Source organism: Phasianus colchicus, chromosome 6 (genome assembly GCF_987193195.1).
Source record: "Phasianus colchicus chromosome 6, bPhaCol1.hap1.1, whole genome shotgun sequence".
NCBI classification, from domain to species: Eukaryota; Metazoa; Chordata; class Aves; order Galliformes; family Phasianidae; genus Phasianus; species Phasianus colchicus.
The window spans coordinates 5543917-5569494 of NC_143441.1; the positions used below are offsets into that span (position 1 = coordinate 5543917).

Genomic DNA, 25578 nt, shown 5'->3' on the forward strand with positions numbered 1-25578 from the left:
GTCCACAGAAAACCAGCTGCAGAGTATTCAGAGGAACCCAAACTGCACTTCAGCACTTATTTTTTACTAATTAGGGAATATTCTTTCATTAGTGGTAAACCTAGGAGCCCAGGAGCATCAGAAAGTTCCTGTACTGAAAGCTGCTGAAAATGGAAGCCACTGTATCCGCATGCAAATAAGGAGAGAGAGAAAGAGTGTCTCTTAATGAATTTGGATTGATCAAGTAAAGGGCTGGAAAGCTGTGGGACCTTTGGGATCTGGAAGGGTATATACTTTCTTATGTGATACAAAATGAAGCAGAAACCTGATTAGTAAATTCCTCTAACCTATTTTTATTTAAAATTCAGGCAGAATAGAAATGGGATGCAGGAGCTGAACTATCCCAGTTCAATTAGCACAAAAAGGCGAAGAGCCAAGGTTTTCCTCACCAAGGTCTTCAGGGGCAATTCTCAGGTTTCCGCTTTCCAGCATAGCCAGATGTATTCTCCGCACAAGGCCCAGAGTTGTAATTTTTAGCTCATAGTTGAATACTGGTCTGCGTCTCTACTTCTTCTCCAAACATACTTTATCTTTCCTTTGTGTGATTCGCTGCATGTATTTGCAGAATCTCTGCAGATTTGGGTGTCTCCGCACGCTAGGAGAACTGCGTGGAGCTCCATGAATAATGAATATTTTGGTTCAGTGGATGAGCCAAATGATTGGGGAAAAATGTGATTTGGGTAGACTAGAAATGAAAACATGTTTTGCTTAACGTTCAGGTAATTTAACCCATTTTTTTTTTTCCCTTCAGTTAAAAAATGACAGATTCATTTCAGAAAAACAAAACAAACAAAAAACCACATTTGAATGTAAAAGGAACATTTATGTAAATTTTGCTGACCCTTCCCTCTGTCTTTTTGGCCAACTTGTATCCTTTCTAAAAGATGCTCTTCCAGTTGCTGGAAGTTCATTTAAAAATAAAGAATTGCTGCTGTGAAATGGTGCTGACAGTTCTTTAGATACTAGCAACAACATACAATCTGGACGTGTTCAGAATTGGTGGTGAGAAGAATTGGTCCTGGGAGATCTAGACCCAGTAGAAATTCAAGCTATGGCTATCCTCACCATGCACTACAGCCTGCCAAGAAAACTATACTGTTACCATTGGCAAACTAGAAGCTTTTATAGAGAGGGAGACTCCATTCCTCCACAGAATGGCATTAGGCATGCTCTGAATTTCAGTCTCACTCCCTGTTTGGGACGCTGGGTGGAAATGAAGGAAGAGATTGGCCAAGCCTTCACCCAAAGTTTCCCACAGCACTGCTCTGCATTTCTCCTAGGAGTGTACTGTTCAGCTTGAAGTCCTCATGGGAGCACTTTGACGATTTCTTCAAAGCTTTTCACCTCACCTTACATTGGAGGGCTACATTTTTTCATACTAAGTCTTGGTTTTAATTCAGACTTCCATGAAAATCACAGACATTTTGCCTGGCTATCAATAAAGTGTTCCGTCTCATCTATTAAAAACTCCTTATGTTAATCTTAGGCTTTGATATAGCCTAGCACGTTGGGTAGGCTCTCACAAGTCAGTGTGGGATGCAATGATTAAATTAGGCATCTGAATGTACTTGGAATAAATCGCAGCACAGACCCTCAGAGACCTCACTTTACATGGAAAAAATGGAGAATGTAAGCCTTTACTCTAGGAGTATTAGTTTATTACACATCTATTATGTAGGTAGGTGCAAATCAGATGCCTAACTGAGATGAACATGAAATCACCTTCATTGATTTGAGTGAATGTTCTTAAAATGGTTCTGCTTGTACTGTAAATTACTTTCTATTTTGCTTACACAAAAACTGTAGAAACTGGATTAATTCTCAGAAGGGTCGTAAGATCCTATAATATAACCACTTTTAAATACACATACAGACTTTCAGGGTGGTATGAACCTTGATGTTTATTCAGTGAGAACATAACAGGCAAACACACGATACCTACTTCTAGGGGAAGTCAAGAGAGACACATGGAGATGTTCCTGTAGTCTAATCGTAGTGCTGTAAACTTCATCTGCAGACGTTTCTTCCAGCCTTTTTTTTTTTGTTGTTTTCCATGAAAAATCAGCCCGGAGTGCACCATCACATACTTTGGTTAGTTCTCTAGCTAGTGCAGGAAACTATAAACATGGGTGTATGGCTGGTTGTTTGCTATGTACAAACACAACCGACTGTCCTGCTGAAGCAGATGCATTGCAGCTATTGTAATGAGTGAGCCAAACCTGGCAGGAGCTGCCTGATTTTGACCATGTCAGATAGTGAATTCTAAAAGCACCACTCTTCCATTTAAAGTTGTTGCCTTTTTTCCTACAAGGGGCATTCTAGCTACCTTCATAACCTGTTTGTCTTGGGATTAAAACAGGTACCTTGAAACGCTAAATAAGCAGACAGCATGGTCTTCTAAGCCTGCAGATTTAAAGCTTGAAGGTCGCTCGTATCCCCTCATGGAGGGCCTTTCTCTCATGAGACATTATTTTGAGCCTCGCAGTGGTTGAAACTATAGCAGCAAAAGCATTTCTACTTCTCAAAGTGTTTAAGCTTTTATTTCTTCATCTTTATGTACAGAAAACTACAGGCCAGACTGACACGCTGAAAGCAACAGCTGGCAAAGATGCAAAGGGTAATTGAAACAGCTTTTAAAAAAGTTTAGAGAATACGTGGAGCATTCTCCCTGGAGAATAAGCTGAACCGTGATACTGTTTGTGGGAAACTGCAAGGATGAGTTTTGAGACCACCCACAAAACAAGCATTTTTTCAGCAGCTTCATTGCAAATTTCATAATGTGTGAGAAAGGAACTGTGTATTTCTCATCTGAAACAGGAAAAGTGACTGATGTGTGGGTGATGATACCAAATGACAATGCAACTAATTCTTTTTAAAAAAGGTAATATGTGGTTTTGGTTTTGCAGTTGCTGTCTACAAATAGATTGCATGATTTTCATCAACTTAGGCCCAAGATATATCTACTCAAGTCCATCATCTCTTAATGTGTGAAAACATTATTTATAAACATTTTTGGGTTTTTCCAGTTCACACAAAGGAGAATTATTAACTCATGGCTCAGAACTGCTTGGTGAACTGTCACATTTTCATGGATGAGACCAGAAAATAAAAAGTGTTAAGACTCAGTAGCAGTTATCTATGCAAGGAAGAAGAGAGGACATGCATGCAAAGTGTCTGCCTCCATCCCGTTCCTTTCCTAGCACAATCCCTTAGCTTGCTTCCCATACTCTGGTTCTGTTTTTGTGCCAGGTATCTGAGAATGTGAAGGCACTATGAGCATAAACGTTATCTGAAAATGTGCATTATCCAAGGGCTGAGAGTTAACCAGGATGTACTGGTTAACTGTGGGCTTACTCTCTAGCATTTGTACTTTTGAAGAGGATTGGCTTATACTGATGAAATTGGATAGCTAACAGTGTATAATCTAGTTGCAAATGTTGAAGTAAAAACTAATTTAGCCAGATGATGTTGGTGCTAGATTGCAAATCTTCTCTGGAGCAAACCTAGAATATCTTCCTTTCGCTTTTATGTCTTACCATGCAATCATACATCATTTCTACTTCTTATTATTCAACTTGCTGAACTCCAACCGAGGTTCCTCAAAGTAAGGACAAACTGATCTGGTGAGACTCAAGGGCAGCTCCCTCTCCCTGCAGAATTCACCTGGTTGAAGCCACTCAAATTACACAGGGCTCTGTGAGACTTGGCAGGAGCCAGTTCTAGCAACCAACTGTCAAAAGACAACATGCTTAGTGAAGGAAAACAAATGGCTGGATTATTTATAGATTACTTACATTGCATATGTTGTGCAAATATATCAAAAACGAAATCTGCAGCTGATGATTAAACTGGAGGATAAGTGAGCATCATCAGCTGTAGCTATCCTGAACACATGTTGTTATTTGTTCTGGCCATAGTGATATTACAGCTTTCTGGGGAACAGCACCAGGGTCAAGAATGTTTCTAGAAGTGGAAAATACACTTGAAGAGTCCCTGGTTAGCTCTGTGTTTATTTTGGCCAAGTGCTGCTATTTTCTTTCTTTGTAATTTTTCTCATCTTTTGTTTTCCCCAGCAGAGATGATGGTGACAAGAACAAGCAGCTGCCAGTCAGACAGCAGTGGGTTCATGGAGGAGCTGCCAGAATCTTTAGTACTGCAAGTAAGAAATCAACAATATTAGTCAGAGGGTCTATGAAAACTCTGTAACCTTGGCACAAATAACAAAACGTTGCAATTAAAAATAAAAATCATGGATTCACGAAAACTTCATGAACACAAATTCATCCTCCTAGAGAACATCAGAAGGCAAGAAGTATTCTCAGAGTTTTATCCAGCTCTTCCACCACACTAATGCATGGTTAGATAAGAAATGAGACAATAATTTTTGATTAAGTGGTTTGCTGGTATTTAACGATATACTTAAAGAGGCTTCATGTGTAGAGATGTCCAGAACAAAATGATGACAGGCAAATGTTTGTGATAGCAAAACTACAATATTTCAATTCCTCTTTTATATATATTTTTTCTTCTGTATATTTTTCTTCTTTCTGTTTTTCTTTATTTTCCTTTTTTTTTTTTTTCCTTCAGAATGTATCTTTGTCAAGAAAGAGGAGTGTTTTTTCTGATCTCTACAACCAACAAACAGCTCTGTCACATACGACAGTGTTTCCTCTGTTAAATCAAGATTTCCATCCAAATCAAGATGATTGTGTTGATGAAGTCTTCATCAGAGCTTCTGAAAGCATCGACACGGTATCTAGACCAACAAAAGCATGCAGAGACCAGGGAGAAGAGATTTCCCTTCTGCTGACTGCGGAAAATGGCGAGCATCAGGCCTGGAATGCTGAGCTGCAGAGTTTTGTCCAAGACAGATTATGTGGCATGGAAAAGTATGAAACTGAAAGACAGCGTCTTGAAAAAGAGAAGTGCCCAGAAGAGAACACTCCTTTTAAGGGTGATACTCAAGATGAAGGAGATCCTGTCTCATCAAAATTTCATTGTCAGCTTTATTTCAGTACAGGACATAAAAATATGAATGCAGCCGTCACTGAATTGAGTGATACAAACCCTGAGAGCAAGCTCGGAGGTGATGATGAAAGTGAGAGAGGCCTGATGGAAAACAACAGTGAAGTCACATGTCACAGAAATGTCCACAGAAACTGTACAGAATGTGGTGAAGATCTGTGGTGGGGTGTGGAAATGGCCGTCAGAAACGGTGCCACGCTTGCAGCAAATGAGGTTACAAACAGGCAGAAGTTTTGTAAAATGGGTGCTGATGCGAAAAAAATAAGATGCTTCTCTAGAAGGAGGGTCCCAGAAACTCTGTGTAAGGGCTGTGCCGCTCCAAGCTGCTCTTCACAAGTGTCTCACAGGCCTCCTCTGTGCCAAGCAGGAGGGCCAGGGTTAAGTTCACCCAACGAGCAAGAGATAGGGGGCACAAGGGAAATGTTAGGCACTAACAAACCAGAACTAGGAGACCCTGTCCGAAACTGTGAAATGACTCATACTCCTCTGAGATCTGTTACTGTTCAGATGCCTCCAGGCCTGGAGTTTACTTCAAGGGTGAAGTGCACAAGGCTAAATGTCCCTTGCACTGAAAGCCTTGCTAGGGATGACCATGTGGACTTGTCTAAGGTTTCAGCACACTGCTCTGAGGGTGCTCGTCCCATATGGTCAGACCCAGGGGCTTCAGAGGACAGTGTGAAGCAGAGCACTGACACCCCCAGCCAAACTGGAGGAAACAGGAAGACCAGGCAGCTGCCTGTGCTTTGCCCACCTCATTGCCACCTGACAAAATCAGCTTCCCTTGACACCATGCTCTCTGAAAAATACAAATACAGGCCACACCATTGCAGTGAAACCTCTGGAATGACGTGTGCACAGGGCAGTCCCTGCTGCCATTACTGCTGCTGCCATGGCTGCTGCTGCTGCTTATGGACATGTCCTGTGGCTGTTTCTCCCCATAGCCCCATGGGTTGCTGCTCAAACCAGGCCGCCAGCAAGCTGCAGCTCCTGAGGAAACTGACGTTTCTGCAGGAAAATGCAACGAGAAATCTTCCTCTGGTGAGCAGATTTCTTCAAATAATTGTGCACAGCAGCTGACACACTTATGTGCCAAGTGCATGAGCTGCCTTTCCCCTTCCTACCCCCTCATGCTTGTTTCTTTAGTGAGACAAATATTGGGAATATAACCTTCTGAGTCAAGGAAGAAAGCATTTCTTTCTATATAAAAGTGGCAAACACTTCAGTTTTGTGGGACTGCTTATTTTTATAATGTTCAGATCAGTCTTAAAATGGTTGCTGAGAACTGAATGATAAAACTCACAGTTTAAGTGAAGAGCTGAGCTAAGATCTGGTTTACAGCATGGGGTTTAGTGAGTTTGAATGATTTCCAGTGAATTAGCTGAGTTACAGTAGCTGAGTGGCTTTCTGGACTGCAGAAAATACAAAGTGCAATCCCCTTTTACTGGGAGCTACCCTAAGTTCTATTGCACAGCTTTTGCTAAATACATACCATGCATACCCAGATACATCCACGAGCCAGCCTGGTTTAAATAAAAGTGAATGGCAACTTCTCAGTGTCTCGAGCCATTTCATCATGGGAGAGTAGGAAGCTTCCATTAAATCTAGAGTTGTGTTAAGACAACCTTTTCCAATAAGAAATCCAGATTTTTATTTCTTTGGTCTGAATTCGTGTGAGTTCCCAAAAGTTGTGAAAGGCTCAAGGGAAGAAGGGAACTGAGGAGGGCTTATGGCCTGAGAAAAGTGTGGAAAGGAACAGCATACATACCTGCTAATTTGCAGGAGTTTCTATTTTCACTCTTCTTTTTACACATCATAAGGTTATGAGACTTGAACAAATTGAGGAAGAAAATGGTTACATAAAAGTTTGAAAAAGTGGAACTGTTTTGTTTTTTTTTAATTTTCTGCCACATCTCTGAATATATACATCTGCAATGTCCCGTCTTTGAGCAGAATAGGGAAAAGCATGCATTTTGTTAGCTACCTTGCTGTTGCCACAAGATGGCAGTGAGTCAGTACCTTATGGTGGACGGGGAAGACCTCTCATTTGACTACTGTCATTCTTCTAATGGAGGATAGTGGTGTTTTTTCCTATGTAGTCTATGTAGTTTAGAGAATGTGGACGAACAAACTTGCCCAAGATCCATTCTTAGGGATATGGCTCCACATCTCAGTCACTATGCAATAAGCGAGTGAATTTACTGACTATTAGTCACAAGAGAGATTGCATTTGTGCATGCTTTGTGCTTTGTGTTTAAGGCCTTTTACTGGAACAAGCTCTCTCACTATGTCCCATTTATCATGCAGTCAACATGGAGCAACTGTTAGATAGTAAATTTACACTATTTAAACTCAGTTTACCCTAAGTAAATTCCAGGTCCAGGAAAAACTAGTTGCTGCTGTATCCTTGCTGAGCCTGAGCTGTAAATAAATCTGCGTGAGTGTGTGCTCTGCAATATACTTCAAGGGTCAGGTCCATACCTCATCCATAACATTTTACCAAAGGCACCCTCATGTGCTTCTTGGATCTTTTGCATGGTAATTTCTAGATTTCTGTTAGCCTCAAGGAACCATCTAGAAATTTATCTGTAGCTCACTGACTTCTGCTTAGAGAAGTGCAGGACTGGAGGTCCTCTAACTCATTAAGGTACATTTTTCTGGTGGACAGAAGTCCTTACTCTGCTTGACTTGAAGAAGAATTTTTGGTTACCACGTGGGCACTGCTTACTCACACCCCACACGCTCCCATCTATAAACAGCAAAACTTTCTGAGGTTAAAATTAAAGATTATGGAGGGGTCTTGGGGATAAGATCAACAGTCATCCAGTGCTGAACTTGAAGGTCTTCATGACAGATGTGAATGCCTCAGCAGAGCTTGAGACTATTGCCCAAACCTGTAGCAGTAAGAGAACCAGCTGCAGTCCAGAGTATCTGCAGGAGCAGATACTTAGGAGAGCTCACCTTTGCTGTCAGCACAGGGCCTGTCCTGTCAAACCATTGCCAGTCTCTGATTAGCTCTTTCCAGTGCTATCCCATAGCTTTTAAGGCTAGATATTTCATTTACTACTGTAGGAGGGTTTATGTCTGGGTCTCATACATCAAGAGCGTGCCTGCCACAGGAGCTGCGTTAAAATGGAGATTGAGTTTTCTCAAATGCTCAGAGAGCATCTTTTGACCTCTAACTGAAGCTGGACCCCAGAAGCGATAGCTTCCTCATAATTCAGGCCTTTTGGGGACTGGGAGATACATTCAATCTAACAAACATAAAAAAAATCGTGAAAAGGTGATTGCATGGATCTGAAGAGATCAAGCATTGCCAAACTTCGCAAACTTGCCTCTTGTTCTCTATCAGTTACAGTGGTTAACACTGGACAGCAGGTTCCTACACTGTCTTCCTGTGGTTCACAAGAGACTAAAATCTGCTCAAATGGGAACGTCTCACATTCCTGCTTACACTCTGACCAGTTTCAGAGCATTAGGGGAGCACAGCTTTAGAAGGCAGATAGTATTGCCTCCAAAATAATTTGGATGATGCTGTTTGCTTTCCTTGAACAAGGAATAAGAAGCCAAGGAAAGGTCTTTAACATGGTTAGAAATCTAGACCGATGGACTCTGGTGATAGGATTTATTTTGATATTATTACAGGGTTGTCCTTATATTACTTCTGTGCTCCAAGGTAGTAATAGGAAAGTCTTAGTAGAATTTTTTATATACTGTTGCTGTTCATTGTTCTCACCTGCTTTGAGACATTCCTAGTGTTTACATCAGAGTAGTTGCAGATGATTAGTCATAAGAAATTCCTTCTCTCAGTCAAGAGAAATGATCACATATATGGCATTGATTCTCTAACTTATTGTGGATGTCTGTTTTTGAAACAGAACAATTGCTCTGTTACTTTACTTGGATGTACATCTGTTGCAGTAAACATCTGCAGGTTAGATAAACCCAGTTCTAGCTTTCAAAGAGGAAACTGGTGAGAAATTATCAGTGTAATGCTTACAGTCTGTCAGGAAGACATTTCTCACTCTTATAGTTCTTATGCATCTTTCCTCTCAGTTTCCTTCTCACTTCCCCTATTTCTCCTTTTTCAAAACAGTTTCCAAATTCCAGTGGACAGTAATTTAACCTATCATTTATCCATAGCAACTCATACTGCTGAAAGATAATATATGACAACAATATAACATCAGAACTGAGCACTGTGTCAGATCTTTGATCAAAGTCCATTTCCCCTTCAGTGGCAAAAATGAAATTCCTATTGACTTGAGTAGTACCAAGACTTCATCCTACAGCATTTAGGAAAGAGGTGGTAACTGGGACGCAGATGGTGCACCCAGAGCAAAATCTGGGCTTTTGCAGCAGTTGCTCGTAGTCCTTGTTGTGCAGGTAAGAAGAGGACGCATGCCCTGTGGGCTGTCAGCTTCAAACACACTCAACACAGAGGTGCTCAAAAAAAAGTCATAGAAAAGTCAAGTAAAGTAAAGTGTCTTCTTGCTTTTCTCCACAGTGTACTCAAGAAATAGAGTTGATGAAGATCTCCTGCCAGCACTTCCATGAGAAGCTGGATGAGATTGAACGGCACCTGACTGAACAGCAGGCACTGTTTTCCAGTTATATGCCAGAAGAAGGAAGGTAAAGGCAGCTCCACACATTTAAACCCAAAGCTAACATCAGCAGCAGTGTGTGTGATGTGTCTGGTCACTTGTGTTAGTGTAGATTTGCTGATCAGTAGGGTGCAGCTGTAGACATCATGCAAGTGGAAGAGAAAATTGCTGTGGTTTTTGCTCGGAAGGAAGTCTAACTCTTTTCTGCATTGTTTAAGAAGTGCATTTTGAAGGAGAAGATTGTTCCATAGATTTAGGCTGGATGTGTTTTAACAACAATAGGAATGGAGGAACTGATTTAATTCAGCTTGTATTGAAAGTGATTATTGAGAAGTCATAGAATATCCCAGTGTTCAAGTATTCAAAAAGTTACTAGGGGCTTCCAGTCTTGAGTTGCCTCAAAGTGAAACACCTGTGCAGGTCTTTACGCTTGTAATAAATCATAACAGATGAAATTGCCTAAACTCAGGATCTGTAGCTGCTCTGTGACTGCAACACATTTAACTTTGCAAGTGGGATAATTGAAGAGGATGGCTGTTATTGATTATTTTGCAAACTATTCTGTGATCATGGGTACAAACAAGATGGCAACAAGGGGGATAAAGGTGTACTGGTGGAGCTAAGGAAGAAAGTGTTCACTGTTCATTGAAGTGTGCTTTCGCTTCTGTCTGTACAGGGAAGAAAGCAGAAACCTGCAAAGCCTACATCAAGCCATTCGTCAGGAGATGGCAGAGCTGGAGCTCTGTCTGAATGATAGAGCTTACCAAGTCGGGGAGGGCATCCTGATGGTATGCTGCACAACTCTGGGTCATGTGGGAGAGCTTCCCTGACAAGCCTGGGTTAAAGGGCCAGAACACAATGTCCACTGTCAGAGGTCCTTTTGCAGATTTTACAGTATATTTATCTGTAGGAATAAAATGTCCTCTAGGCCTTTCTCCTTCTTTTTCAGGCAGTATCTCATTTGCCAAATACTGCATGTCTTCTTCGAATCAAGCATCAGAGCAGGCATGCTTCATATACTCTTGTGTATCCTGCTTGATTCCTTTTATTATATTTTTATTACTGCAATATGCTTTTCCTTCTATTTTCTCTGCAGCAGCTGGACCAATTACTGGTAGAACAATCCCATCTGTTTTCTGAGCTCGGACTTTCTGATTGGAAGGGAGAAAGAAATGCCCAGAATAAACAAGCACTTCCAGATGCTGCTGGTGCTAGAAGTGGGTGCTCAGAAAGGGTACCCCAAAGAGCTGCTAGCAAAAACACCACAGCAACAGGCTCTCCCTCAGCCCTGCAGCCAGAGGCATCCTTAACGCTGTTTCCCACCAGGACAGTGCCTGAGCCAAATTCATCCACACAGGATCTGCAGGAGCCCTCCATCAGTAAAAAAGAAATAAAAAGACCTCCTCAAGCGAAAACTGACTTTAAGGCCTTCATACACAATGTAAGGAGCTGTTTTAGTCTTACCCTCAAGGTTGTAAGTGGAAGGGATCACTGAACCACAATGCAGATTCCCTATGTGGTGCCTCATTGCCACAGCTTAGATCATGGTCCTTTCCTGCTCAGCACTGTGTTCATCCCAAGGGCTGGAGTCTGTGCTTTGGGGCACTGCCACCCTGCACAGGCTGAGACCACACCTGCCTTGTTATTTCTCTCTAAGCTGTGGCAAATGCTCCAGAGGGAAGAATATATAAATATGTACATGCAGTATGCCTGGCTTGCTTGAACTCTGGGTGCAACTGTTTGACTAATTAGTATATTCAACCCTCACCCACCATGTGAAATTAGTAATTTATGGCTTCAATTTGCAGAGCCAATTACCTGGTTTTACAAGGGCAGTAAAGGCAGTGAAATGGAAGGCTTGTTGTTTCTCCGGAGAAATTTCAAGTCAGCATTTCTAAATGATCTGATTACAATCAAAAAAATTGTTTGTCTGCCTGTGTATAAAATATTTCTAGAAAATCTCTTAGCTGCCTTATACTTTAATAGTCTCTTCCAACTAAGTATATGTTGCAGTTTTTAAAGGAATGATCATTGTCTTAAGTGAAAACTCCGGGTCTAATTCTGCATAACACCATCAGAGAGAATGCTCTGCATTACAATCTTATACTGTTTTGCTGATCTATGTTGATATTACTATTGATATTATCAAGCAGAATCAGATTCCTCTGCAAAAAATTCAAAGAATGGGAACCATAGACAGTAAGGTGCAAGGAGCTGAAGTATCTGATATCATGTTTTGTCGTCTTTTGTACCCATTTCCTTTTTTAGAGCAATCTTGGTCATTTCCTCAACATAACACTTTTTTCATTTTTTTTTTCTCCAGTTGAAGAAATCTTTCCAAAATCCTTTAGGTAATGAATCAGCAGAAGGGAAAGACTGACGGATGACAGACTGATGGATTTCGTTTCTAGTAATTGTGGCCTTTCCCCTTCAATACGTGGTATATTTCAGAAACAAATGAGCAAAACATTGCTTTATCGAGAGTTCTGATCACAGTAATTTCATTTGCATTGAGACGATTGGCCAGAAACATAGGCACCTTTAAGGAATGTCTCAAAGAGAGGTACTGTGTGTTCTGCTATTCTGTGATTGCAAAACTTACTACATTTCTCTCGGCCATCATCTGGAGTAGGGCAGTTCTTTGAAAAGGAGAGAGAGCTTATTTTTAGAAGAAACTTGTGAACTTCCAGAAGTTACAGCCCATTACTTTAATACAATCAATACCAATCTTTAAGTCCAAACTACTTTGCATAGTCATAGTCCCTTTCTAGCTTTTAACTAGCTATTAAAGCCTAATTTGCCTCTGACTGATTTGATGAGTTTTGTATCTACTCTCAGTACCAAATCAGAAGCTTACCAAAAGTTCACGAGACCTTAAATACTCATGCTGTCAAAACGTTACTGTGGATAATCTACTGACTGTCCTATTCACTTGCTTCACATAAATCTAATTAAATAAAATGAGACTAGAAACACAGGATTTACTACATTATAAAACTTGAATCAGAATCCTAGTTTAGTTTTCTGGGGAGTGAGCAAAGTCTGGATTCATGCAGGAAAAGAAAAGGAAAAATAAAAAAAAAAAAAAAAAAAGGAAAAAGAAAATTAAAAGACCTCTCTGATTTGAAGTACAGAAAAGAAATCCAACTAGTTCATTTTCAAAGCAGTTTGTGCTCCTGCTTTCAGTTTAGCGCTTCCCAGACTGTGAGACGTCCTACCGGTTTGTTTATTTAATGCTCTGGAGGGATCTTAGGTGTCATTTAGGCTTTGGTGTTGCAAATCACAGCTCTGCGAAGGTGCAAATAGAAGTAGCTTTTGCACATGTTCAAGGAGAAAATTGAGTCAAACATGCTGAGCAGCCTGGAGGCTTCCTGCACCTCAACGTTTCCACAGATGTTCAAGGTAATAAAATGATTGGGGGAGAGAAGTTCATAACACATGAACCAACAAGATCCTCCACAGCCTGCTGGGCCATGAATTTTACTGGTTGAAATTTGCCCCTTTCTTGAAACCCCACATGGGATTCGTACATCTCTTCCATGCTATCGAATGTTTGGGAGTTTATATGTCAAGATTTGTGAGTAATTCCTTTGAAGCTACTGGGATTTATCCAGACAGGACCAAAATAATCTTCATCTCCATTAGCTTATGAACTATACTTGTAGACATCATACTTCAGTTTGTAGAGGAAGGCTCATAAAGAGTGCAGGATATACAATCATGCCTGTGCCAAAAGGCTCCTGGAAGAAAGGGCAAAGAAGCTTCCTTTCCTCACCAGCACTGGGGCTCTGATTCCTCCCACAAAACAAGATATTTTTTGTGTGTTTCAAGGCAGCATGCTAAGGGAAAGCTGTATATGGATGCAATGCTACAGCCACTGTGTGTCTGTCTTACAGACATAAGGTATCCATACCACACACATGTGAATAGGTGCTGGTATTGGTAGGTTGCAGCTATTCTTGATCACGAGTCCTCTGATGCCGTTTGAAATCCACCATTTGTGTTCACAGTCGGGACTGAATTTGACTCCTGTTAACAGAACTTTCCTGTTTGAATAGTTTCTAGATCATTGGTACGTGCAGTCCAATTTCTCATTTCAATTTAAAAACAATCTCATGCAAACTGTGGGGGAATAGGATTCCCCCAAATACAACACTTTGACATCCATAAATACATGATTTCCTTGATCAGGCTTGGATTTAAAGGTAGAGAACCCTTTAAGCATATGTGTTTTTCATAGAATCATAGAATCACTCAGGTGGAAAAGACCTTAAAGATCATCGAGTCCAACTACAGAAGCTGTAACCTCATAGCAATAAAAATTACTGCAATAAAATATTCTAACCAATGGAAAGGGGAAAAGTCTTTTGGATCATCTTAGAACATAACTTCAGAACCCCTCCAAGCATGTTACAGAGACATCTGGATTGAGTTTCTTAATGCTGCTGTTGAAGATGGAGGAAAGAAGAAAACACAATAATTTTGGGATCAGGAAAGTCTGGAGTAGCACTGGTGAGCACAACAACCCAGATGCATGCCTGCTTTTCCTTACACTCACAGCATTACCAGCCTTTTAAATTCTCCTATTTCCCCTTAGGGCAGTCATAAGTAAATACGATGGCAATCTTAAAGATAACTCCACAGAATTAATGAAATATTAACATATCTGATTGAGTAACATAATTGTGCTCACTAGTGAGAACCATAGCTTGCAGGCTGACAAGGCAGCAGGTTATATCTTGGTGGGGGCCATGCTGCTTGTGAAAAGCATCGGTGCTGAGCAGTTTGCATCTGAAATCTGAAGAAAACTGACCCTGTGACACTGCAGGACTTCTGGGTTAAAAAATAGTAATAATAATAAAAAAGAATAGTTGGAGAAATTGCAGTAGTAGCAGCATTTGAGCTAAAGATTGCTTTCAACCCAGTTCTAGTACTCAAAACTGCAATGGACCGAACCATTGGCCCTATTTCAGGCAACTGCTAAGGCTCCATGGTTGTCCAGGCTTCAACATGCTGTAGAAATGGCAAGATGTATAGGGATGGACACTGCTGTGTTACAGAGGTGCTACTTTTCCCAGTTCTCCAGCCCTCTTTCAGCATCCCTAGATTGCTGAGATCCTAAAACTGCCACCTTAAACCTTTTTCATTCCATTAAGAACTTAATGCCTCCTTTGCTCTGTTAACAGTTTTTAGAGTGCAAGGGCCAGATATTGCCTCACCAAAGCACATTATAGGGGAGATTAAACAAAATAAGAATAATAAAGATTCTCTAACAAAGGTAGAAAATCACCCACCCTAGTTCAGTAACAATTCACATGACTTGAATTTTACTTCTTATGTCACTGTCTTTTGCCTTCATTGGTTTTCCCTGATGCCCCATAAATCTTTAAACCCTGAAGCTAAAAAAGACTGCATTGTGCATCAGCTTTACTATTGATTTTGCTAGAGAGTATAAAATCTAGAGAGATAATGAGGAAATTCGTCTGAGGTACCCTGCCAAGGGCTCCCATTAGTCGCTTTACCAGGCATCAATTCAATAAACCCTTGAGAGTGACACATGAATAAACATTAGAGCCTCCCTGGTATGTTAATGCATCAGTTGTCTGATTGTCACTGCTGCCAACATACTCCAGGAAAAGAAGTATCTTGGGAGCTCAGCCCCTTCCAACTTCAAGTCCAAAGTAGGTTTGACACCACCTTAGGAGAAGACAGGGCTCAGGAGAGCAGTGTGACAGCCCAGTAAGACGGCACAGCTGCTTTCAGTAGCAGTGACCTCACCTGGATGCACCATCCAGACCTGCCCAGTCTGGGTCTGCTACCCAATACTGCATGGTGACTGCTGTGTCAGATTCCCCTGCAGGAATGGAGTTTGTGTTTGAATAGAAAGTCTCTAATACTGACCTACTGCAACAGGAACTGAGCTGCTTAACGCAAATGACTTTCTCTTGCAGGGCTACTAGATAGTCCTGGTCTTATTCCTGACTATACCACGTGCTCTGTGTAACCAAGGCTTTTTTCTTTACCCAGTGGGGGTCTTTATTCTCTTCCTTCTGTCTCATCTAACAAGGTTTTAAATTTCTCATGGAGAAGTTATTCCCTCATAACCTGTTGATAAAGACCTGGGTGTAGTGGGGGCTCAGTTTCAGCTGGGACCTCTGCAATAGCTGTATGAGCTGCCTTTCAGTAAGATCCATTGGTATTTAAGAAACAGCTGTGGTGTCACCTTATAAAGCTGTTGGCTGTTTTAACTTCCTCTTCTCCAGAAGCAAGGTTTTGATCTTCCTCGTAGAAATGGACACAGACAAAGGAGGCCGAAGCCTGAACAAAATGGCAATTCTCTTTACGCAATGGGAAAGCTCAGAATCTGAGATTTCTCCAGAAATCAAAAGAACATGAAACAACGCTATTCTCACTTCACCAGAGAGGTGCATTTGAATTCATCTATCTTCATTTCATTCTTTTCCATTGTCTTTTCTTGGGCGCATCACTCACTCAATTAGCACAGATCACAGCTAGTAAGGGACACAGGTGTGTCCCATTGAGGCAACTCAACCTTAATATGGAAAACATTTATTACCATGACAAACAATGCAGAACATTGGCAGCATTTCCCTGAAATTATAATTTTCCCATTAAAAAAAAAAAAACATCAATAAAAAAAGCCTGTTAAGAGAGTAGTGCTTGCAGTGGGAAGGTAAGAAGGACAAGAGACTGTCTGGAGCTAAGGAGATGTTTATCTTTTTCCCCTACCTTTTATCCCAAGGGAGCATGAGGGCTCCCTGGGGCCCCACCATAAGATGCTGACACACTTGTATCCCTTGCCTGCTGCTGGCAAGCTCTGATCCTGTCACCTGCAAAAAGCTTTTACAAATGCACAGAGGGGTAAAATATTCTCCTTCTGCGCTCTCTGCTTGGCCAGCTGCCTCCAGGAATGACTGTAAGTATTTAGCAGGGAGACTTCAGTAAAAGTATCTGCTAAGGGTGGCAGGTTGCCTGGGGTCCCAAAATGGAGGAGGATGAGAGACCTCTTCCAGAGGGATGGTGAAGAGAACTCTGGTGCTCGTCTCAAGATTCCCTCATCCCGTTTCAATTTCAGTGTACAATTTTTGGGGGAAATCATTTTATGTCAATTCCCACTTTGTAAAAGGAAATAGTAACGTACAGCTGTCACAACAAGGAGAGCTTCAATTCCAGCGGACAGCTCAAGTCAAGCTATTGCAGCTTATGGTGAAACAAGCTGCGGGGAAAAAATGTCTGCAGTTAAGTAGTACTTGCTGATTCAAGTTTTTAAAGGTTGCCTGGATTTCCCAGAGGTTCTTGGGCTACTGACAGAAAGAAAAATTATGCAGAGAAAGGAATACTTAGAATCACTTAAGAAGAAGGAAAAAAAAAAAAAAAAAGATAAAAAACCCACTAATTATTTGAAAACTAGGATCTATTCTAACAGTGACACTTCTGTAATGTCCTGTATAGTGGCTCCAATGCCCTTGATTTTTTTATCGACCACGAATAGCAATAACAAGGAAATGTTACTCATGGCACCAGGAGAGCTGCTCTAGATCTAGCATTACTCTAATGAGAGCAGAAAGCATTGAAAGCAGGATAACTTGAGTCCTCGTATACTTGTCCCATTTAATAAGTAGAGAAGTGGAAGCAAGGACACTTGAGTCACCCCAAACCAGACCAGGCATGTGCAAGAGATGCCTTTCTCAAGCCTGGTTTTCCTGGCAAGCTAACCTATGGAAGTGTGAGTATGTGGAAGCTAGGGGTGAAGGGGAGTTTGAGTAAGATGGAGTGAGAAACTTGAAGAAGCCAGTGCAAAAGACATTTCATACTAGGAAATGATGCAGTAGCCTTGTGGGATCATCCAGTTGTATCCAGCTGCTTCCTAATGAGTCCATCCTCAGAGACAGGCACCACAGGGCAGTTGGTACCACAGCTTACATGCAGCAGCAGGGCTGAGTGCCAGCCAAGCAAGAGGTAGCTAAGGTGCATGTGAGCAGTGCAGGGGAATGTAGCTGTGGCTAGGGCAGGGGAATCTGAAAACAAGGGGCAGGCACATAGAGACATGGAGAGTGACAGACAACCAAGCGTAAAGAAAATGAGACAACCTGAAACGAGACACAGAAGAGTAATATGCTTAAGGGTCTCTAAGACCTTGATGCAGCACCCAGTGGTTAAAAACATAAGAAATGGGCTACAAGACTAGACCATCTGCAACACGACACTAACTCTGATAGGGAAAGTAGGAAATACATTTTTTTTTTTTGGGGGGGGGGAGGGAGCTTGACTACATTTTGCAGCCTGCTCTCTTCTCATGGCCACAGCAGCCAGAATGTTGGATACTGGACATCAGTGTATATGTTTCTCCCTATCTCCACTACTATGTTATTGTTATGGAATCACAGGAACGCTTTGAAAAAAGATCTCATGACCTCACCTCATCCAACATCCCACTCAAAGGATTATCCTGTCTTTTTCTCCATAAATGTCTCATCCTTTTTTCACCTCTCATGAGCTTCCACTGCTTTGTATGAAAGCAAATTCCAAAAATTTACTACTTGCTGTGCAAAGTATTTTATCTTTTTTGAACTGGTCTTTTACACTTGTTCAATGCCCACTAATGCTGGAGCTGTGGGACTTGGTGCATAAGAAGTCTGCATTCATCTTTTCCACCACTCTCCTGATCCTGTAAACCCCAAGGAGCTTAGCATTTCCCAAATGTAGAGTTCCAGTCTTTTATCTTCAGGCAGTTCCTCCATCCTCTTAATCATTTCCACCCAAGTCTAGCTGGATTCCAAAAACAAGGTTTCCAAATTTTCAACTGTGAATGTTTCTTTCCAAAGTTGTTTGAAATCCCAAAGATTATTTCTTCTGGTTCAATTTACAGAATTTATTACAACTAACTGCTCATTTTACTCCCACTCTCTAATCTGACAGGAAAGAGGTGAGTCTAGAGCTGTTCCCTCTTCTGTCAGAAATATCCTGGGAGAGCCAAGGGTCCTTTTCAATTTTGAGCAGAACTATCATAGACATCTCAAGCCCTTTTTCTTCTTCTGAGTCTTTTCTCGAGGTCCAACATTTGCCAAATCCACGTCTTTATCAATTATAAGTATTTCTGTAGTGCCACTGGAATTGTTATGGACAACCTACCTCACTGTTTCTCCTACCTTCACTATAGTCCCATATCTTTTGTCAACACTGTGCCTCCCCCTTCATCCATGGATTATTTTTACTTGGATGAAGAGAAAGAAGAAATCCCAGGGGTAGATAACAGCAAAACATTTGGTCAGAGTAAGTTTTCAGATCCTGGCGAGCAGCAGGAGATGGATAAATGATTTTCCCCATGTGCTGTGTGACTATGCAGACACTTTTCTGTTACTATTTTCCCCTTGGTTTATAGTTTTTTTCTTTCTTTACTCCTTTGTTCTTCTGCGACAGGACTTCCATTGATTTTATATCATATTGTCATTTAGTCTGTCTTTTTTGTGCTTTGTATTGTAGCCAACCTGACAGGTAAAGCTTTAGAGCTCACAAAGAGAACCCCAGAGAATTTCCATGGGAATATTTAAGCAAGAGGATGTGCTGGTCTTGCTAGGAAGCTAGCATTGTGAGATTGCAGCAAATTCAGTACAAGAGGGATGATGTTAACACAGTTAAGCATGAATTTAGACATGTCACTGCTAATCCCTGGATTAACAGGAGGGAAAGAAATGTGTCAAAATAATAAAGTACCTATTAAAAAGGCTGTAGAGACAGACACTGATCCATCGTTAGCACCAATAGATGACAGAACATCGTCAGCCAAGCGTGAGCCATCATCTGGCAATGTTCTGTTCGGCAGAAACCAGCCGAGTTAGGGACTTATGTCAGACTCACTGGGGATTTCTGTGCATTGTAAAAAAAAAATAAGGAAGGCAAATTGGAAAAGAAAAAGAAAAAAAACCATCCTTACCTTAATTTGAGGTCTCTGGGCGTTTGTTTTTTGTGTGAAATTTCTACACTCTGTCCACAAGGGGAAGTAATAAAACAGCAGGGCACACCTATTAACTGCATAAAATTGCTGCCCCAGTCACTAAAGCCCTTTGGTAGAATAAATTAATTACTATCTTTAGATTGTATGAGAAAAGAGGATAAGGGTCTCAGGAGGAGACAGGTACCAGCTCCAAGTGTCTAAACGGGAGAGATTCAGAGGCTATATGAAAGCACGGGGCTTCTCTGCACTAATCTCATGCTTTTGATTTAGCTTATCAATCAGTTAATAGCAAATACATGAAACTCTGGATAACGTTGCTTCTTAATGTTTGTTAGCAATTATACTTTCCAGAAGGCAAAGGAGGATCTATGAGCTGCTTTTTAGAAATACTCAGGGATGAACCTGCCAGCCCCTCTGTAAGAGAGCTGTGCTGCTGCAGCACAGCCCAGTAGAAAGCAGAAGGTGGCTGAAGCCAGCACCTTGGCTCTGCCTGATGTCCAGTTGGCTTGCTTGGCACCAAGAAGAGCTCAGAAATCATTAAATGAAAAATAAGATTTAAGGAGCTAATTTATTTATTTTTTTATTGCTTTGCTGGTTTTCAGTCTTGTTAAGAGGTCTATGAACTTAGCTGGATATGCTCTTCTCTACCTTACTAAGAGAGTAAGCAATGTATTATTTGTGCTTGGGCATAGAGTACATGATAAAATGAACAAGGATCTTATTCATCTCTCTTTGGTTTGGCTGGTGAAAAATCTGGATATCCTCTGCAGCTCTCTCTTCCCAGCATTTAGTAATAGAGTATCCCTTGTAAGAGGAAAAACAAAAGTTTTTTTCCAACAATCTCCAATGACAGGTTCTAAAAGTCATATTTCTTCTCTTTCCACAGATATCTTCAAATCTTCCCATGTAGTTTAAAGGAAGGTTCACATGTCTGCTGGTATTTTAATGTATAAACTTGCTATCTGATTCTTTTTAAAGCTTAGATTTTTAATTATACCATTCCAAGAAAAACATTACAAAGATAAAGATTAATTGCTTATAATGTTTCTTCATATTCGTTACGCTGTAGATAATTCTTGTTTTAAGTAAGTGGAAACAGGTGTGTAACAATTGATTAAATTAAATTAAACAAGCAAGTAGGGAATGAAATGCACATGGCTATTTTCAAGGAGAGATATTGTAAACACCAATTAAGCAGCTGGAAATCAATAACCACACAAAACTATTCCCTCTTCCCAATTTTATGACATGGAGGAAGCTCTGATGTTTTCAATCATTGCACTGTTATTTATATCTTGGTAGGGTATAAATAAAAGTTGCCCATAACTAGGCCAGGCACGACACGGAAGCAGCTATTTGGCTTTTCTCATCGAGGCCCTTTTGTAAAATGTGAAGAAGCTTGATTTAACACCAGTTTTGCATTGCCTGTGGACTGCCAAAAGGGAGAGCAAACTGTCTAAAGTGAGTAATTTGCAGAATGAATTAGCACAAAATAATCCTGCGCTTCTGGCTAAAATTAATTAAGTATTTTTATCTAGAATAACGCAGCGCAATGCAATACTGTTGGAATGTTTGTGTGTCTATGAACAAAAAAGGCTCAGGAGAGGGAGGAGTAAACTCATGACTTTTCAAACTAAAAGCAGTTTGATTGCTTTTTACTACGACTGCTAGCAGGATTCAGTGCAGCTAAGTAAGAAGCTACTTTCCCATCTGTCTTGTGCAGTCCTGTGTGTAGCTACATATACATACAGATCTCCAGCACCTATGTGGGTGCCAGCCCACAGAGCCAACAACAGTCCAAGGATCACACAGGATTCACAGGAGATTCACAGCAGACACCCTGTCTGATAAAGATGACCTCCCAAATTTCTCCATTCTGATTAAAGAATAGGTTTCACAAATGTTTCTGTACTGGAGAAACGCCTGTGCTGGCTAAGGAGGGGAAATTGGTCCTGCTTCTCAGAAATTGCAGGCCAGCCCCACAAAATCTTGCTCTCCCACCACAAGTATGGGAACATCTGTGAAAGGAGACATAGAAGATGGGCACTCCTTTGCTACTCCCTCACTTCATAGATTTTTGCTTGAGGCTGGAAACTCGTGGCGTTTGGTTAAAATGTGCTTCATTTATTTGGTGGGTATGAGCTTACATAATGAAAAAGGTGTTTGTTCTCAAAGCCCACTTGCTGAAAGATCTGAACACCCTTTACATCATGTTTTGTGTAAATAATTTCCTCTCTGTGCTGAACAAAAAGAACCCTTCAGAGGTCTCACAGGACTATTATAAGAGAAACAGCTTTCACCTGCCTATGCCAATTTCCTGATACTAGCAGTTATTGTTCTGGTGTTTCACCACTGATAACCCACCAAAGAATGAGCATTTAATTAAACTACAGGAAGAGGGCACTCCATGAATTGGTCTTTATTAACATAACTGAAATACATAACCTTTGAATATTGAGTGCACAAACACCCCTGTATATGAAATTAATCCAGTGTTGTTCTCTTCACATAAAACAAGTGTGTTCCCTTCACTATGGATATTACTTTAAAAAAGACATTCTCCAGTGCCTTACAGGCCTAAATAATTTTGCTGTAGGTGAATATGATTGCCCTCAAAGAAAGAATAAATGCCCAGATTGTTCTCACGAGGTCAAAACTCTGCTTACGTAATGGAAATCAGTTGATAAAACTGAGAACTTTTTCTGCATATTGCAGCAATGCTCCTTACTCTAACAGCAAAGTACAGCATTTGCCTCTCTGAGACAACAGTTTCGTCTCCTGAGGTCCAGACCCCATTGAAGTCACTCTTCTGAGAGAGTTTCTGGTTTCTACATTGTATTGGGAAATTAACTTTATGCCATCTTGATCCCATTAAGCCAGTGGGAGTTCTTCCTTAGACTACAGTAGAATTAGGATTTTGTGCACTCTGTAATAACTGAACTGGAAATTATAGAACAGTCTTTCTTTCGCCCCGTTCATGAGCTTAGCAACTTGCTTGGTGCAAGTTTCTGTGGATAAGAAATTTGTACAAGTTTTTACACAAATCCTACATGAAGCAACAAACATGGCTCTAATGAATGAAATGTAATGCACCCATGCTGGGCTCAGTGTTCAGCAGCTTGCTGCCAAACCTTCAGCTGGGCTTAGCTCTGTTGATATTATAAGAATGGATAAAATATTAATGACTAACACACGTTTTTGGTATTAGATTTATTAATTTGAAATGGAGGCACTGAAACTAAGGGATGATTTAGACTTGATTTCAGTGAAGCAGAGCTGCTTCTACAAATGCCATCGAGAGTGAGGACTTGGTTCATTTTCTCCTTTTGAAATGTTTCATCCAGTCTCCTTTGTATCACCTATAATGAAAAAGACCATCCCAGACAGCAGACACCATCCTACTCTGACTAGCGGGCAATATTTTGCTTAGCAATAGAAATCAAACAAGGACTATTTGTGGCTCCTCCACTTTGTTTTGCTCAGTGGGCTGAACTGAGAATCTGAAAGTTGAGAGACAGGGGATGAAGAAAATGTTGTACACTTCATATGTCTGCTGTCACTAGTCACTGTTTGATTGCAGTAGCTGTACCAGAAACATATCCATTGTGCTACTAGGAATAGGATTCAACTGCCATGCTACCACTCTGCAACTCCTCTCTAATACTTGCCCTAGATCACTGATTTCTCAGGATCCTCCATGAGCTGCAATATTCCCTTGTTTCCCCTCAACTGTTAGCAGTCTTCAAAAGCTAGAGACAGAAGAAAGGCAGTTGTCAGTCAGCTGCAAAAAAATCCTAGTGCTTAAAGAGGACAGAATGCTCCTGCTCTGACACCTTTACTCAGCAACCCAGTATGGAACTGTTTTGTGGGTTCCTTTAAGTAAGCTGCTAAGAACAGAGGCAGTCAAATAAGCTGTCTGTACATTAATTGGAAGATGTGTTTATGTTCAACATTGGTCAACACAGTACAGGACTCTTTCTTAAATATCTTTATTACACCTACTTAATTGAGAGTAACTGTTTTCTAAAAAAATTCTCAGAACTAAAAATAATGTTCAAAACACATATATATATTCATATATATTCCATAGAAATTAAAAAAAAAAAAAAACTAATTAAAAAAATGAACAAATTACTTTCTTCAAAAGCATACCATGATGAGAAGAAAACAGAAATTCTAAGCCATCAGGGCTCAGACTAAGCCAGTTAGCTGACCAGGTAAGGACTTACATTAGACACTGTTCAATGATGACATTCAGAATGAATCAGCAAAGAAATTACATGTAGGAGACTACTTTCTTGAACTATCATCCTCTGCCTTCTGCAGCCAGAGCTGATGTTAGAATATTAGAAGGACATATGTCCAATGAAAGGCTACAAAGATGGAAAAGGATCTAGAGGGGAAGGCATGAAGAGTGACTGAGGTGCCTTGGTTTTTTCAGCCTAGAGAAGGGGAGCCTGAGGGGAGTCCACATGGCTTCCCAGGGCAGGCTGAAGGAACTCAGGATATTCTATGATTCTATGATTATGCTTCCCTTGGCTGCGTAAGGAGTGTTATGCTTTGTCCCCTCATCACTACTGTCAGGCACTGGGGTGACTGCACTTGCAGTTAGCCAGGGCTGGGTGTTAGTGGAGACCACCTGACCCCTCAGGACACTCTTGACACCATCTTGGTTTGAGGAGACCCCAAACATGGGATGAAGAGGGGGATGAAAGCTCCACAGGTCTCTGTGCCAGTCCAGACATTCTATCTGGAAAGCAAAAAGGCATAAGTGAGCCATCCCCAGGAAAGGGGTCCTCAAGCATCCCCCACTCTTACTGGCACACCAGTCACAGAGCAACTCATGGGGAGGAAATCTGAAGAGCAGCCAAGGTGAATCCACCTCCAGATAAAGAACAACCCATGGAAATGAATCCAAGTCCATCAGGGCTGAGGAGACACAACGCCATCAGAATGCCTGCTAAAAGACAGCACCCAACAATACAGTGCGTTGTGTCATATGAGACAACCCACAACCTGAGAGCTGGCAAGGAGTCCAAGGGAACACTGAGGGAAATGCCTCCTGTCAATGTTAAGAAAATGAAAGAAGAGATTTGAGTATTGACTACTCTTGCCTACTGGAAGCATGAAATAAAATGAGGACTGGCTTTTCTCTCATAGGCGTTTGGTGGTGGAAGGATGGGAGATGCCAGGCTCACACTAGAGCAGCAGAAATGCCACCTCCTTCATGCTACGTGGCAAGTGTGAAGGTCAGGAAAAGAGAACTCACATCACACTTGAAATTCAGCAGTTCTTTATTGACTGCATGTCCCTGGGCTTCCTGAGGAGTGTCTGTCCCCTCTCCACTACTGTTGGGCAACAGGCTGCCTCCACTTGCAGGCAGCCAGGCAGCTGCCAGGTAGAGGACCCTCCTGGCATGATCCTGCCACCCATCAGTACAAATGGATTTGAGGTACGGGATGAAGAAGGGCCTTTTGCCCAAATTCTCTCTGGCAAGCACAATGGAACAGGTGAGCCCTTCCTGGGCTCCAATACTCAGTACTCCATGTCCTTCCTTCTCCTTCAAAACTGGGGCAATTCTCAAGCCATAGGCCCCAACTCCAAAAACCGTCGTTTTTGGGTTGCCACAGAACACTGCTGATGTCACTGCCTAGAGTTCTGAGCCCTCCAACTGCCGTACCAGTGGCAGAGCAGCAAGATGCAGGAGACACAGAAAGAGCTCACCAGGTACTAATGGATCCTCCTCCCCAAAAGAAAATAAGCCTGATGGGGAGGAGATGGAAAGTGGAGCCGATGCAAATAGATGAAGAATCCATGGAGCCCATGGAGGTGGATGAACCTCAATATGAAGAACAACCAATGAAGTGGATGCACCTCCAGAAGAGCAACTGCCAATGGAGGTGGATCCACCTCCACGTGGGCTCAAGAGACAGCGCC

General features: G+C 41.3%; 1 protein-coding gene across 4 annotated transcripts in view; it reads left to right on the forward strand.

Annotated features, from left to right (window-relative positions):
- Positions 1-13955, forward strand: part of ITPRID1 (ITPR interacting domain containing 1) — a 48912-nt gene extending 34957 nt beyond the window's left edge. For 3 of the 4 annotated variants that reach the window (XM_090142251.1, XM_090142252.1, XM_090142250.1), the window contains 6 exons: positions 4113-4198; positions 4627-6102; positions 9569-9693; positions 10342-10453; positions 10762-11106; positions 11989-13955. In XM_090142251.1, the coding sequence (XP_089998377.1) occupies positions 4113-4198; positions 4627-6102; positions 9569-9693; positions 10342-10453; positions 10762-11106; positions 11989-12045 (2201 nt within the window). In that variant the 3' untranslated portion in view covers positions 12046-13955. The remainder of the gene's footprint in view (positions 1-4112; positions 4199-4626; positions 6103-9568; positions 9694-10341; positions 10454-10761; positions 11107-11988) is intronic. The other variant, XM_090142253.1, reaches the window with a different exon arrangement.
- The last annotated feature ends 11623 nt before the right edge of the window (positions 13956-25578 follow it).